This window comes from Melanotaenia boesemani, chromosome 11 (assembly GCF_017639745.1).
Source record: "Melanotaenia boesemani isolate fMelBoe1 chromosome 11, fMelBoe1.pri, whole genome shotgun sequence".
Lineage (NCBI taxonomy): Eukaryota > Metazoa > Chordata > Actinopteri > Atheriniformes > Melanotaeniidae > Melanotaenia > Melanotaenia boesemani.
Window position 1 is genome coordinate 20,642,311 of NC_055692.1, and position 17,951 is coordinate 20,660,261.

A 17,951-nucleotide genomic window follows, 5' to 3' on the forward strand; every position below is an offset into this window, starting at 1 on the left:
AGTGCGGTATCTGTGGAAGAAATGTTTCTGACTTTTCTTTTGTATGATACTAATTAATATAAAGATTCCTTTTGAAGTACTTATTAACAGAACCTTTGTGCACCGATGAAAATGGATGTGTTTCTATTTCAAACTGAAATTGTTGCTTAATTCCACTTCCTTTTCTTTTCAGGGCATAACTTTCAATGAGTTGATACACCATGTTTACTTTAAAAGTTATGCGGTTCATAATCATACATCAGAGTCTTCCCCTCATCTTGCTGTTGTATGATCATTTTTCTTCCTACTTCTAACCTCTGCTTATCTTCACTGAAATTCTTTATCATGATCACTTAATATACGCCATTGAGAGAATGTATTTTGTGAAACACTCAGAAAGACTTGAACGTAACAGCTGTTTAGGCAGATTTGCATATAATTTATTTTCAAGCTGCTCTCGATCTCCTCACTTGTTGTATACTGAGTAGTAAAATATGATGCTGTCACTTGGCCCAGCAGTGCTCTTCATATATTTTTATTGTGCGTTCAACAGGAGATAAGCCACACTCACAGAATGTCTAAATAGTATGCATTAGGTATGAAAATTTACTCAGCAATATGAGTGATTAAACTGTTTTTTCCATCTGTTTTACATCAATAGTGGATCAGAAATATTGTGGGCCACATCAGCAATAATCTGCAATAATTCTATTTCATAATATTGACAAACTATTTGTACATGTGGATGGTTTATGTTTCTGCAGCATTTTTAAAGGAGAAATGTTGTTTTATTGTGTCTGCCTGTGAATGCTTGTATGTGTTTTATCCTCAATGTGCACATATTACCATTTTATATTTATATAACTTTTTTTTTTTATTATTTTATAATGTGAATGTCTGGGATGTTTGTGAATTTTTTTTTTAAAGATCCAACTGTTTTTCCTGCTTTAAATCACAAATGAAATAAATATATGAATATTTTAAAACTTCCATCATGTGACATGGTATTTCTATAGTGTTTAAGGTTGCCCATCTTCTCTGAGAGTTAGGGGAAATTTTCTCTGAATGGTGTAGTTTCCTCTAAGATTTTAAAGATGTGATGCAGTTTTAATGAAGTGGAGGGTATCAATTGTTTTGTGATGCTTTTGAAAGTTTTAAAGTACTACTAACCTTTTAAATTTTTCCATGTTTTGCCTAGTTGCATGCTAAATATGCCCTGAAGTTGGAGGGTGCAAGTAAAGACAGTGAATGAATCTCAGAGTAAACACTGTTGTGGTTTCACTGGTTTTCCCCAGCAGGTAGTGCTATCAGACTGAAAACCTAAGCCCAAGTATTCATGTGCTGTTTTATTCTCTTTCCTGTGGCATACTGTGGGAGCCAAACCTACTGTTGAGAATTTAGATTTTTTGTGAATCACACTTTGTTGCAGTTTTTATGGTAATACAGTCAAATTCTCCAGAGAAGCCCACCAGATATGCTTTGCAAGCTGTTTGGTAAACAAATGGTACATTCAGGAGGTGTAGATAAGACGTGGCAGTGTAAAATGCATCAGATGGTGACGTGATGCATATACTGAAATGGACCTGCTTAATCACACAACAGCACAGTTCTTTTTAGTTAGTAGAATGGCTGAAAGTATTTTTTTAAATATCAAACATGTCTGAAGATGAATTTCTTTCATGAAACAGAAGCTTTTAGAGTACTACATTTTACCATTAGTATCAGAGTTCCTCCACGTACAAGAGTCACTTGAAGTTTTGACATTGTTGGAGAGCCATAACCTGGATAATAACATCAAGTTGGTTGGTTGTAATCTTTGTGTAAGTTAGGGTTGTTGTGGTTTTCACTGTGACTGCCCACCCTGTTATTAAACCAGACTTGACTTGTGATTAAAGGCTGCTACTGGGTGCCCCAGCAAGAGTAAAACCTGCAAGCCTCATGAAATGCAGATGTTTAACAGCTGATCAGTGGAAAAAAAGTTCCCCTCTCTACCAAGGTCTCACTGGGATTTTACAGGATTTTGTGGTTTGTTTTGGAATGGAAATACACCCCAGCCCTTCCTGCCTTTTCAGCGTTGACATGCACCTCAGAGTTTGCTTGATGCAAAATGCCATCATCATATCTCTCACTAAATATCTTCCTAATCTTATCATGCATAACCTCATCTGAGTGGCAGGTGTTTTAAAAGTATAGCTTTAGGAAGCTTGCTGAAAGTTTGCACTACATCTGAAAAACCACTGAGGTAAAGCATATAAAATGGTCACTTCTTCTGCAACTGATGACTGATTTAACTGTCTGCTCAAACAAATACAAATACAAAGGATGGTTCCCATGTGTGCAAATAACATTAAAGTGCTCACATTTTGATAAGATGATGAAATAATTATAACATTTTTTTGGACTAAAAAAATGTGTAAAAAGTTTTATTTTTATCTTCTGTTGCTTTCAGCTGTGTCCACGAAAAGAAAATAGTATTTACAAGTATACAAGTAAAAAAATATCCCCTTTGTCTTGTGAAGTAGAAGGCTGGTGGGCTGGCCATCTGGGGATAAACAGAGAAATGGCAAAGGACTAATAAATTATCGGGGTCCAATCATTAAAACCTACACTGCCGAGATGTTCTGTTTATGGCTTCACCAGATTCATGGCAGTATAAACAAAACTGTTAAGATCACAGCTTGAACTTTCCCACCTCGTTATAATAAATAATGATTTAGTATTGAAAAGGAACACTTAGAAAAAATATTTTAAAACTTGTATCTTTATTTTCAAAACCGTGTTGTTGAAAAGGTACATAGTAATAAGAAACAAAAATACCTTTATCATTTTCATGCACATGTGTGTACAAATACACATCTGCAGTAAGTACCATATGTCAGTGGGCTGGGTTAGAAAAGTGAAACGAAATAAAGTAGCAAAAACACAAATTTTAAAAGGATTTTTATAACCAAATATTATAAATTGTATTATCTACTGCTTGTGGCATAACTCTACATTACCAACTCCGTACTCAACAATATGCTCATTCTGGTCCACAGGTAAATCTTCCGAATCAGTCACCACAGCATGACTATCAATTATTCCTTTTAGACGTACAAGAGACCACAGAAAACCAACCCAGTAGACAGATTATTTTTCCATTCCTGCAGTTGATAGTTTTATTTGTACTGTAATTTCTGCTAAATTAACATAAATTTCTTGTATACATGTGGGAAATAATAGATATACTTATCTTGTGTTCAGTATCTGGCCAAAATCCTGCTTGAATGAGCCCAAAAACTACGCTTTTTGTTTTACTTTACTTTAGAACTTTATAAACATGTAAAAATCTATAAGTATATTGTCATTAAAAAGTAAAAACCTTTTGTTAGAACTTATAAACACACGGCATAAAGTCCTAACAGTAAAATATCTTTCAGATCACAAGAGGGAGCTGGGAGTTAAAATGAGCTTTCAACACAGATTTGGTCACAGACCAAGACATTTTCATTGATTTCACTTTGCAGTCAGTTTGTTCATGTTTCATATCTAGATTAAAATAAAAATAATAAAGAGCTAAATCTCTAATGATCCATCCAACTGATGACAGTTTTTTTTTATGTATATGTCAACTCATCAGTTGTAGCCAAGCTCTTTTCGTCACATTGTAATCAATTTGGTTTTTCGTTGATGTAATACTTCATAAAAAATAAAACACATTGCTCAAGACACATTTTAAAGCAGCACTGTCTTCTGCACTGTGTCCAGTTGCTTATGATCCTGAACTTCACACATCTAATCTTTCTGTGGAAGACAAACAAAACATAGATCAAGTTGACCTCTAAGCTGAAGTTTTTTTCTCATTCACACCAATCAAACTTTAACACTGTTGTTCTTTATGCAACAGTCAGATTAAAGGATGCACTGCTAGAAAAAAAAACAAAAACAAAACAAACAAAAAAAAAACTTAATGGCTACAAATATTTTTTTTTATTGCATACGGATGCAAGATGTAAAGAATGTATTTTAGTGTTATCACAGCTTCAGAAATGTATTGAGTTCATGCTAGTTAATATGCGAAGCTTATCTGCTTCATTGTTGATTCTATTGGCCGAGGTTGTGGCTGCTCTTTGGTAGTTATGGTTTCCCTTTGACATTCAACCTCCTCACTCATCAGCCTTGAAGCAGTAGACACCATAAGACTTCAGGTTTTTGTTTGGGAATCCAACAAAACGAACTGCAGCTTCATTGGGGCTGCAGTGCTTGCGGGGTCTGGAAATGGGGTAACGAACACTTCCATCGGCCAACCAGCCAGCATCGCAGCGATCGTAGCCACCAAGCTTCCAGGCGCCGTACATCTGGCCCACTTTGGCAATCTCTCCACCATCGTCTAAGCACGCCTGCACAGCCTCATCAAAGTTCAGCCTGTCAGGCTGGACCAGCCAATAGAACTGACCTGTGTGAGCAAAACAGCCAGTCAGAAGAAGCCTTCCTCTTTTGCTGACAACAGACGCTGCAGTTGGCTTGTATGGTCATTGTGTGTTCTTGTGTAAGCACATTAGAATATGGAAAGGTAAAAGTAAGACAGCTTACCTTTGAGTTCGGAAACATAGCAGAACACATCAAAGCGGCTTATTTTCTTGTCTTGGCGTCCGTAACTTCTGAGACCAGGCTTGCTGTTGGAGCCACCACAAGGCTCTCTGGGTTTGGTGATGGGATACTGCACTGTACCGTCATTCAGCCAGCCAGCGTTGCACCAGTCCAGGCCGCCCTTCCAGGCCTTGTATAGCTGCTCAAAGGAAGCAACCACAGCATCCTGACTCTCACAGGCCTTGACTGCATTGTCAAAATTCAGGTTGTAGCGGCCAATAAGGGGAGAGTATGGGAATACAACACCTGGAAGAAAGAAAAGATGTTTTAGGACATGTCAAGTCTGAAACAGGATTTATTTATTTATTTTATTTATTGAGTCATTTTAGATGTCATGTCTCTAAATTCAGAATAAGTGAATCCTTTGGAGTTATCTGAATTTACTAATGAGCCACCATTTTAGATTTCTGATATATATCCTTGTGCAATTTGTACTAGTCAGCAAAAACATAATTCATTAGGGGCCTAAAAGGGAAATGGAAGTAAAAGTCAACAAACTTTAAAAGAGACCTGAGTCTCTTCTGATGTTAGAAACTGCACTCATACAGAGAGGAGAGACAGTTTTGTTTTTTGGATTGGACATCATGGTATCCATCTTGTAAAGCCTTTTCTTTCATTACTATTAATAAAATTCTCCATGGTGATGTCCTGGTTGAGTGCATAAGAGAGGATAATATGCTAAAAGTGGGCAGAAATCCTTGTATATTGGTCAAAGCTAGTCAAGAGTAGCAGAAAAAAGCTTCAGGATAACTGTTTTTATATTAACACCAAGTACATTTTGAATGAATTCACAAAATTTCAAGAAAACAGTATTGCAGGAATAATTGAATCTGGTGAAAAACTGAATTCATACTTATGTTGGTTTTGGGACAGAGTCTTATGAAGCATTGGACTCACAGCTAGACTGTGCTTCATTCTAGTCCAATCTCTTATCTTCCTCCTGGGAACAAGCTAAGAGATGAAAAATGTCCCAATGTCTAAGAATGGTTCTCAGTCATCCAGCCATGGTATCCAACACAGGCTGAGTAAAGCCAACTGGACCCCATTTCAAAAAACTAAATCCAGTGTGAACATAGTGGCCATGAGGGTGACAGTGACATTGAAAAAAAAAGACAACTCTCTAGAAAGTGTTGCGTCATTAGCTGAATGTAACTCAAAAGTAAAATGCGAATATTTTGTATAGTGTGCATGACTGGATTTGGTGCACATTGTAAATGTGTGTAATACACATGTAATATATTGGAAAAAATATGGAGTGATATCTAAAGGAGAAATGCATAATTATGGAAGAGAATTGGTTTTGACTTGTACTGTTGTCATTGACATACTGTTATGGCTGACTATGTAGGCATGTGAGAATTCAGTAAGCTAATGTATGTATGTTGAATAAGAAATACCTTTTGTTGCATGAAAATCAGTGAAGACATGATTGTGATGATTACATCAGGGGTATGTCTCATGTTTTAGAATATGGAGTAATAGTAGGGGAACAATTTTTCTGTTAACTGGTGCTGAAAATTTTAAATATTATCACACTGAATTATTAGAGTGGCATGGATAATTCAGCACATGCTGTCTAATTGTTTTTCTCTTGGCACAAGATAAGAAAGTATGGAAGAAAAACAATTGTTGAAGGAAATTGTTGAAATATAAGATTTACCATCAGCAACACCATGGTCCACTTCTAAGATGATTTCCTGCACAGTGTCTTCCTCCCCAGTGATAATCTCACATCTGTATTTTCCCACATCATCCATGGAGATTTCAGTCATTAATAATGAGGCATCGTTAATGTCGGATTTTGGCAAAAAGACACGATTCTCAAAGCTTGCATATGTCCTCTCGTGGAATCCCATAGACATTATCACATCCTTATTCAGGCTGTCGTCATTTGCCACTTTCATCCATTTGACTCGCATGCTCATGTTTTCGAAGAAGTCGTCTGTCGGGATGTGCCTGCAGGGCAAGGTGACGTTACCACCTAGCTCAGCCTTGACTAGAGAAAAAGAGAAATATTTCATAATCTTAGTGCAACAATATTTTCAATGCTAATAGAACATTTACTTATGAATTACAAATATTAAATCCAGGAATTTTTTGCTTTAGCTTGAGACTTGAATATAAGAGACACAATAAAGGTTTGTTGGAGGAAATGCCAGAGATGAAAAATACATAATAATAATTTTCCAGGTTCCTCATTCTTAATTCACTTTTGTAGCGAAATATATATGTGCAAATATATATATATATACACACACAGTGAAGTCATGGTTGAAGCAGTCTCACAAAAAATTATCAAAGAGTCTGGAGTCTGGTTATTAAACTGGGCATTGGCCAGGCCTCAGCCCCTGGAGCCGATCCTCATCTTCCGTCTCCTTCCCGCTGTTGTCAGTCCTGGTAATTACAGGGCTTTGGTTCCTCAGCATTAACTTTCAAAATGAAACGCTTGTCTTTCATCCGCCCCATCTGATGTGTGTTAAATATGTCAGCCATCAAATGCATAACGGGAATCATTTCCTCACAGTACTACTTCTCTATCCTCCATGTCCAACCTGTCTTTGACCATTGTCTCCGTAAAATGGCTGCTCATCTGTTTCTCACCATGGGTCCTCATTGTCTCCATGACCTCTATGTTTAGCCCTCACAAGATTTGCTTACTTAAGAAGACCCCAACAAACAAGAGCTGGCCTATGATAGGCATTAACAAGCACCAGATGAATGGATGTACAAGGCCTCTGACTCCCCTCCACTCCCAACACACAAACACACCAAGAGCTAGTAAAACCTTTCACGATCTGCCTGGTAAATGAAAAAAAAGATGACTCAAGAGGCAATGCACAGGAAAACACAGGTATATACTTACATATATATTTACCTGTAATGGTCTGTGACATGGTCAGTGTTCATCTGCATAAATGGCTTTTTTTTTTCCTGAAGCAAGTTATACAAATATACTTATGCGTGTTGTATCTATTTCACCCTCAGAAAAAAAAGAATAAAAAAGAAATCTATTCAGTGCCATATATATATATATATATTACTAACTCTTAATGGATGGTCTTGTCTACCAGCTGAAACTGTGTCTAATTTTTGACTGAGGATGTCATTATTTGAGTTGACGTGTGGGACTAAAACCATGTCTGGAATACAGTGTTACTGGCGCTTCAAAAGGAAGCCACGGAGCTCTCATGGGTAATACAGGAAATGCAAGGAGCTTCTGGCTTACTGCATACCGCTCTGCTCAACCCATAACTTCTGAACATGCACACACATGGGAGTGACATGGAAGTGACTTCAAATCAAACCCATGTCTGAACTGTTCTTCTTTTGGGTTTTGTTTGAAGTAAAAGAGCTCCTTTCCTCCTGTGTTAAGGTTTGTTTTATTTCCTGCCCTCATTATTGTGTTGCTGACCTGATTTGTTTTGCCTGTGTGTAGTTAACCTTGCCTCCCTTGTGTATTCAGTGTGTGTTTTCCCTGACTCCCAGTCAGAGGGGTCCACTACTTTGTCCAAGTAATGGGTTAGTGAGGTATGTTCTGCTGAAAGACAGATTTTTTAACGTCACTAATCTAGCCCTTTAAACCTTACGAGGTCATTATAGTAATTTATTCTGCACATGTTTAGAGTTTTGCATTTTGATTGAACAAAAGACCAAGCACAATCCTTTCACAAATGTTAAAATATACTTCACATTGCTACTAGCCACTATAAAAACCTCATCCTGACTGCTGTGCAGGGGCAGACGATAAATCATTTGCAGAGAAAAGTTAAATGATCTGTCAAATGCCCCTTTTTATGGGAGCATGCACAGACAAAACAGTGTGTTGATTTACTGCTTAGTCTCACTAGAAATTATAAAATGTGTTTGTCAACATATTTTTACAATACAGGATTCAAAATTGCGAGAATATTCTTTTATCCATTAGTTGATTTTGTTCACTTGCCAGATCACCTGCATCTTTGTCCTGAATTTGGGTCCCCTTCTTTGTACTGAAAGCCTGACATAAAGTGTCCCAAACTTCTACTCTAACTGCAGCAGACGTTTGGCTGTACTTCCTTCAGTGCAATTAAGATTACAAGTATAATGCACCCCTTCACAAAGTTTTAGTTAGCTGAAAAAACACTGGAAAATTTAATCTAATTCAATGTACTGTTTAATCTAGTCCAACTCAGTCCCACTTCATGCCTCATACTTTTACTTTCTGATGCCAATGACTGCTTTTACTACCACATCGCCACACCCGGTAACCCCACTCACCCCTTGAGTGGTCAGCGACATGCCAGGTATTTTATGAGCTAAGAAACACCCTCCTGCTGTTCCTTATTACTTATGTGTTTCAAAGCAGTGCAATGTTTAAAAGCAATCTGGATATGATTCATGTTTGCCTATGTCGTCAGTAAGAAGTGACTCACAACTTCTGCTGCCTCATAAATTCTCTGTATGGGTAGTAGCAGCATGTGAAATGATTGAAACCTGAGAGATTTAGAATGACTAAACAGCTCATCTGGCGAAAAGTAAAGGCAATGGTGAGATCAACATCATCTTACCAGATGGGATGCCACCCAAATTTAATACCTAGACATTTCCAAATTTCCAATTCTTACTCCAAAAATTAAATAAACTAGAATAAAAGGGTTCATTGTACTGTTTTATGGAAACATTATTCTGTCCAAAGAAGAAAACCAGCCACTGGATGTGGTTTGTGCATATAATCCTGAAATATGAGGTGCAATGAAAAAAAATTGAAGACTGAAATATAAGACTGTATTTAAATGTATATGTATATATTTATGCATATATACTTATTAGTCCTGTACTTCTACTTTTATTTATACTAATTGTACTTGTTATATATTTTGCTTTGTCTCACTTTTTTTTTTTTTATTTTCTTGATAATATAACAGTGCTTTAATTGCCCTGATGGAACCTCCCAAAGGGATTAATAAAGTTGTCTGAAGCCTTAAGTCTGAATATTTGTGAATGTAATGTAATGCTTAGATAAGACTTTGGAACATGCTACTGTATGCATACACATAACACAAAACTTAGACATAAAGAATTTTAAAGGCAAGAATGCTTGAGAGAGTTGTAGCAGACAGAGACGAGGATGTTAAATGTAATTCCACACTCCTTCCTGCTCTGGTAGTTATCCCACAGGAGGAGTTAGCCCTGATCATGCTGGGCTCCCTGTCCTCATAAAGCAACAGCGTGTTGTATATACCTGCAGCCTATTGGCAGGAGAAGCATGCCATTCTTTTCTCTGACACACCTCAAGCCTCATAAGACTCTCTAAGGACAAAGGTGGGGCTAAATTATTTCTTTTAACATACAGATATATGTTCAAATAAAACAAAACAGCTTCTATCTGAATGTTTTGTTGAAGAATGCAGCTGGGAGTGAAAGCACTGCAAAGAACCAAGTGAGCACATGTGGATGACAATAAAGCAGCTGCAGCCAAGCCCTACTGCCATTTTATTACCAAGCACAATTCTCTCTCACTCTGTAAAAGGATGTATTAGTGAACAATTGGAACCATCTGTTTCTTTGCAACACTGAACTGTAAATGAACAACAGCCCAGAGATCCAAGCCTACTCTGTGTCCTGCATTCTGAAAGAGACCAATTCTATTTAACCCTTCAGCATGATTTTAAGTAATGAAGGATGACCCAGTCTCTCCCATATCCCCGTTCTGTGAAAGCATGGGAATCTAAAGAGGACAGGCTGCATGTTTACAAAAGTGCCCCACCCTCTGACAGAGCAGCAAGGCATGAGATGCTTTACAACATCTCCCAGCTTTGCTCTTCTCTTTTGCTGGCCCATTTGTGTCAATATGGAGAAGGAATTAACAAGCACAGCTGGGACAAACACAGCAGGCCAACTCCTACCCACTAATTCCAACAAACTCTTTCCTGTGTTCGGTCATACATAACAAGCACAGACACACAGTGTGTGCACAATCATTTGGGCACGTGTCTGCAATCATCAGCACACACGTCCAGTAAACTGTTATCAAAGTCAAAATAAATACCAGTATCAAATATGGCTCAATCAACTATTTATCTAAACATACCTACCACATTTTCAACTCAGCCGCCAGCCTCAGCCCATTTCCAGCCAAACCCCTTTTCCCACCCAGCCCAAGCAACAGGGCCAAGCCTCAGTAACCAATAGCCACAGCAAGCATTAGACCTAACAGACTATTACCTCACAGGGAAAGACAGAGTCATTTGGCTGCTGTTCAGCATGGGGCTCTATACATTTGGCTGTGGGTCATTAATCTTCACTCTGCTCTTGTCAGGCTGCCTGTTACCATGGCTGTTTTCCAAAAGCTCCCAGTGCTACAGTGAGTCAGTAGGTGTAAGCACAGGCAACACCCCATGAACAGATGGGGTGCTCATATTACAAAAAAAATATACTGTATGGAAAAATGTTTGAACTAGCCATAGCTGAGCAAATGCTTTTACATAAGGCAGACAGTGAGGTCATTTGTTAACATTTAGGCACACATACGTGCACACACAATTATGACATCACGGAGAGAGAAATTTTCATGTTTGGATAAAACAGCTTAATCTCCACAGTGTGAAAACTCCTGTCCCCACAGAGGGGCAGTTTCCTTTGCTCCTTGGAAGAAAGACAGCTGAGAAGCCCTAATTTAACATCTACTGAGTCAGCTTGCAGAGCTGCTGAAAGCACATTAAATATCACTCAATCCCTATAACACGAAGGCTTCTGGTTGGCTTCTTTCCTTCCTTTTTCCACAGCAGTACATTTCTTCCAGTTTTCCTTAGCTCACAGTTTCAGCAACTGTTTCATGGTGTCATCCTGCAGGTGTAAATTTAAAGTCATAACAACCTCATAATGGTGCAGACATGTTCACTGAATGTGTGCTTTTCTAGGATTGAATTTTTTTTTTATCTGCAACATGAAGCAAAATCCTAGAAAAAATACAAATTTTGACAAAAGATTCAACATTCCTAGCTGTTTTTACACCTTAAGAAGAGTTTATATCTTATACAAGGACAAAAACTACTAGCCCACTTTCAGCCACTGAGGCAATAAAAAAGCAGTGATATTAGTGGTGTGGTTCTCATTCAACAGGACTGCTAGTAATGAATGGCAGAGTAATTTATTCACCATCTATTCCATGCTGTGGTGGTCGGCATGCAAGTCAATGAGTCAATGGTGAGTCAGAGTGTGTCTGGGAGTGTGTGTTACTCTAGATACAACTCTGTTACCCACTTCTACAATGAAGCTGTTGTTACACAAGCCTGTGCCTTGACACCACTTCACTCAGATCCCTTACATAGGTCATCCAATTGCTTTTCTCAACCATGCACATTATTCCACACACACAAACACATGCATGCATATAAGATAAAAAAAAAAAAAAGAAAAAACAACAAAAAACTTTAACATAATTTCATTCTTACCCAATACTTGTGAGTAGGGGGTCGTCATTTCACAGTATGCGCTGCCAGCCAGGGTCAGGGAGATAATTGTGATGCATAGCAGACTCATCATTTTCGCTCACTCCCTCTCTTTTTGTTTTCAACACAAAAGTCCTTTTAATAAAAATATAAATATAAAATGCACTAGCAATCTAGGAAAGCTGAAAGTTAGCTAGATTTTTTTTTCTACTTTAATCCTTTTTAACTGGCTGTCCCTTTTTCTGTTTTTGCAGCAGCCGCCTGGGGTGCTACTGGAAAATTTGGGCTCCTCGGAGGTCCAGACAAGTGCCTTTTATTGTAGCCTAGCATGGTAGAGACCACTCCTCCTCCCCTCAGCCCATCACCATGTATAATTCCTTACCGGCTCCCCCTTGGTACTTCTTTTATGAAAAATTCCCTCCTTTCCTTGGGAGAAAGAGCGGAACAGCAAAGCTCCAGACAATTAACCTCCAGATAATTAGTGATGGTGATGTGTATGTAAGTTAGACAGAGATGGAACTATAGTGATTTCTGTGTAAAAGGAAATTCCGTAATAACTGAACAACTTGTTCAACAACTTGTGAGTTTTGATTCTTTATTTTGTCCCCTTTCTATTGCTCTTGTTTTACTTTTTTTGTTTTTATTTACACTTTTAACAAATGAAAAATTAGATGACTATGCACAACTCTGAACTCATGAATGGCCTTATGATGCATTTGAGATGAACTACAAACTTAATCATTCACTTGCTAGAAGCACATTAAGTGTAAGAGGAACATAAAAATGATACATGCAGAAGGTCTGCCAGTAAGTTCTACCTTTATCTTCATCCCATCTTCTTTCTTTCTTTCTTTCTTTCTTTCGTTCTTTCTTTCTTTCTTTCTTTCTTTCTTTCTTTCTTTCTTTCTTTCTTTCTTTCTTTCTTTCTTTCTTTCTTTCTTTCTTTCCTCTGTAGCATCTTTTGTTATGAACATCTGTGACCATAAGGTAAGGAACCAAGTCAGCTAATACTTACACACCCAAGAGTTACTGGAAGTCATATGAGCAGGTTTTTCTCAGTCTCCTCTGACTGTGTAGGTTGTAATAGAAGCAGACTCAGTGGTTGCTCAGGGCAGACAGGGTAGCTCTGGGGGCGTAGGACTTCAACTTGCAACCAGCTATGAGGGGAGAGGGCCTGTGTGGTCTAAACATTTTATCAGGCTTTCTGATGATCTTTGAAAGATGGAAAGGCTGCAAAGATGCTGCTCAGGCTCCTCTGGACTGATCCATACTGGAGTTATTACAGCTGGGAAACCTAAATTGGTTTCTTTCTGTTAGTCTGTATTTTCTCTGCTCCATCTGTCAGTCCTTCAGTCCCAGCAGAGATGACAGTACAATACATTGCAAGCCTCTGATGTATGATCCAGAAACCTATGAGTCCAAGCTTCAAGTGCACCCTCAAACACTAAGCAGAGTCAGAGCAAAAGGGGCTCATAAGAAATGGTTAAGTTAGACTGCAACAAACCCACAGGGTGAAATTATGATCCTACATGACTCCAGAGAGAGGGCACTGCAGGTCCTCAAAAATACTGTGAGCTTAGAACAGCTGCAATCACCTACTGGGATACTCAAAGTATATCAAAGTCAGTGCAGTCTGTAGTAGTTTTACTGTTAATGGCAAGATAGCTGTATAAGTGCGCACTTCCTTCCCTCCCAGCAAGTGACCATTTGTGAGAACACAATAGTCTGGCTAACATATGTTGGAAAGAATTGACTTTTGTATTACAGTATTCCCATTCAGTCCGGCTTGACAGGAGGAGAAACAAACAATGTGTATATGGGAGGTGTACAAAAAAACAGTACAATCAACAAAAGTATAATTAGGCTTAACATTGATTTCCAATCCATCAACAGATATCTGAGCTTGTGTTTGGATGAACTTTGCTCGACAGAAAAAATAAATACAATGCAATATGTTCAGATTTTTAGTAAGCTGCATGGCCTGCTGTCCTTGTGATTTTAGCTCTGTGTAAGATTTTTTTGATTAAAGGCAAGTGATGCAATTTTACACAATGCCTTTGATTGCCAGCCACATTAAGACTAATACACATCAGTAAAAGGACTAACAAGGCTACTCAGTGTGAGATGAGGAAAGAATTATGAGACAACTCAAAGACAGATGCTTTTGGAGGTACATCAGCTTACATCTACATTGATTGATCCTCCATATGAGCCAAATACAGGGTCTGTAAAAAAGAGAAACATTTGTTTTAAATCATAAAGTGGCAGCAGATTTGTTCTCTGAAGAAAGGTTTGAAGACTTGTCCTGGAGAAGTCCTGGAGAAAACCCAATGGAAAAAGTTTTATAACAGTATACACACACACACAAACACATACATAAAAAAGTTAAATAATTACCAGGTAGAAAATAGAACATAAATGAGGAATGAACTGCAGTAGTCCAGTTTGAGTTATTACTGCCTCTGAACCAGGCCATGATTAGCCCAAAGCTACAGCAAGTAGCTTGAGTACTTGTTATAAATTATATAAAGTACTTCTGACTATTTTTATTATACTTCAAGTAACACCGGCTTTTAAACTGGTATTTGGTCATTACTATACTATCCTTCTTGTTAAAACAAAAAGATCTTTCAAGTAAAGTAAAGCATTAACTTTACTTTTTTTTAAATTAAAAATAAAAAAGTAAGGACTCACTGGTTATTGAGTCCTAAATTTTTAATCCATCATCACTTGTGTATTAGTTAGATGCTTCAGACTGACTTTATGATGAATTGATGATGGATAACTAAATAACTTTTTAGTAGGTTGTGATGGTGATTAAAAGTATTGATATTTTTCTAGTAATAACCCAGTAACCCTTTATAGTGTATTCCTTTAATTGAATGATTACAAAAAAAAAAAAAGTAAAACTATAATAAAGCATTGCTGGCGGAATAAAAGACTAATTATGGATTTCTACTTACATTGCACAAAAATACCAGACATCAGTTATGCAACCAGATAAAAATTAACATAATTAATAATGGCCAGACCAATTTCTGACCAGGCGGTTCACTGTTAATCAACAGTCAGTCATTAGGCCCGAGCACCGAAGGCGGTGCGAAGGCCTGTTGTAATTGCTCCGTTTTTTCCTTCTTCTTCTTCTTATTATTATTCTTCTTAAACATTGCAGGCATTTTTGGGGACCTGAACATGCGCGAAAACGCGTCTAATTTTGCGTACCCCCCCAAAGGAATGCGAAAAATTTGATATTTTGGGGTGGTCGGGACTGTTCGGGCAAAATTGAGCGAGAGCGCCACCTATTTATGGTGCCCCCCCACTGCACGTCATCAATCTTTATAAAAATTCACTACACGCATTCGAAATGCTTAGTCGAAAAAAAAATCCTCTTGGAGCAACAGCCAAAAACCAACAGGAAGTCGGCCATTTTGGGTCAAAGTCGCCATTTTGGCGTTTTACTGATATTTTCAAAATCTATCTCCTCCTAGAGATTTTATCGTACCGCTGCCAAAATAGCTCAGGATGTCCAGAAGGCATGTGTCTTTAAAAGTTATTGAAAGTTTTCTAATAGGAGAAAGGGCATGGAGGGGGTGGGGCCTCAAAATTTGATGTCTCGCCGTGAAGAACGAAAGTGATATAACTTCCACATAAAACAATATATCTGAACCAAAATGGCCATGTATGATGCCAGTCCCATCCTGAACACATCTACATGTCAATATTTGGGTTATGAATTGGCCACGCCCCCTGGTGACAGGAAGTCTTGGTTTTTACTTGGAGACCCACTTATCTGATGTTTTCGAGACAACCAGGTCCAAACTGGGTCAGACAGCAGAAAACAAGTTGGTGATGAAATCCAGGGAAAACTGTTGCTCTACGCTGCAGAGCGATACCGTGGCACCATGGCGAACTTCAATAAGACACCATGACATCATAAATCAGTATAAATCCCTCAATTCTGATCCAATCCCCATCACACTTGCAGGGATTAATCAGGATCCGGCCCTGAACAGATCCATATGACCAATTCCAGACTAGCCCTAAGCCCCGCCCACTTTCAACAGGAAGTGCTTTTTTTCAGACACTGTGGTCCATCTCCTCAGGAATGACACTTACACACTTGAAACTGCTTCACAACAGGTCAAACCCTTTCATGATACCACAATAAAAATCTCAAGTTCCTTTGCCAAACGTAACCATGGCGAATAGTGGTCCAACGCCATCAAACAGGAAGTACTTGTGACTGACCCATTGTACTGCTGATCTCCACCCAACTTGGCAGGATGGACCACAGTCAGGCTGGGAACTCAGCCACATTGACATATGCTGGAAAAAGTGCAAAGTGGCTCTATAGCGCCCCCTAAAAATATTTAATTGATCATAACTGCCCACTACATTGAGCGATATGGCTGAAATCCAGTATATTGATAGAACTTGGAAGGATGTACAAAAAAGCCTCTTGGACCTATATGATAACTTCAACAGGAAGTCGGCCATTTTGAAAAGAGTGTCATTTTTGGGGGCATTTTTGCATGTTTCTTTGCCTTGCATTTGAACGAACTCCTCCTACAGATTTTATCGTATTTACCTCAAACTCAGTCTGAACACTCCAGAGGCATGTGTGGTTAAAAGTTATTGAAAATTTTCTAATAGGAGGTGGCGTTCAGCGGCGGCGCCTCGTCAAGTTTTGATGTTTCACCATCAAGCATGGAATCCATTATTTCTGACAAACAACACTCAGTCTGCACCAATCTGCCCATGTTTCACTTCAGTTCCATGCTGACCACATCTACATGTCCAGAAGTTGTCACCTGGACATTGCTCAGCGCTGCATGGCGAGACGATGGCGCCATGACGAGCTTGGATAAGACGCCAGGACATCATTAATCAGTATAAATCCCTCAGTTTTCATCCAATCACCATCACACTTACAGTGATTAATCAGGGTCTGCTCCTGAACAGATACATACAACTACTTCTGGTCTTGGCCTAAGCCCCGCCCACTTGAAACAGGAAGTGAATTTTTTAGACACCGGGGACCCTGTCTTTGGGAATGAATCTGACACACTCAGAAGTGCTTCAGATAAGGTCAAACTCTTTGATTATACTACAGACAAAAACCATCAAGTTCCTTTGCCAAGCAAAACATGGCAAATGGCGTCCACCGCCATGAAACAGGAAGTACTTGTAACTCACCCAATGTATTCCTGATCTCCACCAAACTTGGCAGGGAGGACAGTGGTCAGGCCTGGAGCTGATTCAAATAGACATATGCTGGTTATGTGGCTCTATATCGCCCCCTATAAATTTTTAATCTATGAGCCCCAACCACTGTTTTGACTGACATTCATGAAATGTGGCATATTTATATAACATGCCAGGACAAGCAAAGAAGCCTCTATATTTCCTGATGTTGTCAACGCCATAGCCCTGCCCCCTGGGAACAGGACGTCCCACCATTTTAAACCTTTAATACCTGTAAAACTGATTCAAACTCATTAATATCATCCTTCATGAACTCATGGTTGAAAATATGACTGACTTCTTGCAACATCATGATCAAAATGGCTTCTTGTGATGGTTATATCATTCGCCATGAAACAGGAAGTGGCTCTAACCCTGCTGTCAGTTGAGCAATTGAGCTGATATTTTCCTGTTTTCTTTGGAGTTCCAACCTGAACATGGCTTTACATGGAAATGACTATAGCACCACCTAGTGGCCACGTGGAATTTTCCTCTTGATAAAATCATGCTCCAGTTTGTGGGAATTCAAAACAGTTTGTAAGAAACAAGGTCATACATGCTTCAGATGTCATCACTGGACAGGCTGAGGTGCAAGTTGATTCTCTCATGAGGAAAATCACCTCTTGATGGAGATAAGCTCTGGAAGAATGGGCAGAAGGCTTTGGGCGA

General features: G+C 38.6%; 1 protein-coding gene across 1 annotated transcript; it reads right to left on the bottom strand.

Annotated features, from left to right (window-relative positions):
* Positions 1 to 2,433: 2,433 nt before the first annotated feature.
* On the bottom strand, positions 2,434 to 12,315 carry LOC121648306 (hyaluronan and proteoglycan link protein 1-like). Its single transcript, XM_041998312.1, has 4 exons — positions 12,042 to 12,315; positions 6,269 to 6,604; positions 4,552 to 4,854; positions 2,434 to 4,414 (listed from the first exon to the last, which is right to left on the bottom strand). Exons 1-4 carry the CDS (start codon positions 12,130 to 12,132, stop codon positions 4,125 to 4,127), a joined length of 1,020 nt encoding a protein of 339 aa, XP_041854246.1. The 5' UTR covers positions 12,133 to 12,315; the 3' UTR covers positions 2,434 to 4,124.
* Positions 12,316 to 17,951: the final 5,636 nt, after the last annotated feature.

Excerpts from the sequence above, each read along its gene's own strand:
- LOC121648306 (XM_041998312.1), bottom strand. The coding sequence starts at position 12,132 with ATGATGAGTCTGCTATGCATCACAATTATCTCCCTGACCCTGGCTGGC. Across the intron at positions 4,855-6,268 it reads GGACCATGGTGTTGCTGATG|GTGTTGTATTCCCATACTCT; the intron begins GTAAATCTTATA and ends TCTTTCTTCCAG. Across the intron at positions 4,415-4,551 it reads CTATGTTTCCGAACTCAAAG|GTCAGTTCTATTGGCTGGTC; the intron begins GTAAGCTGTCTT and ends TTGCTCACACAG.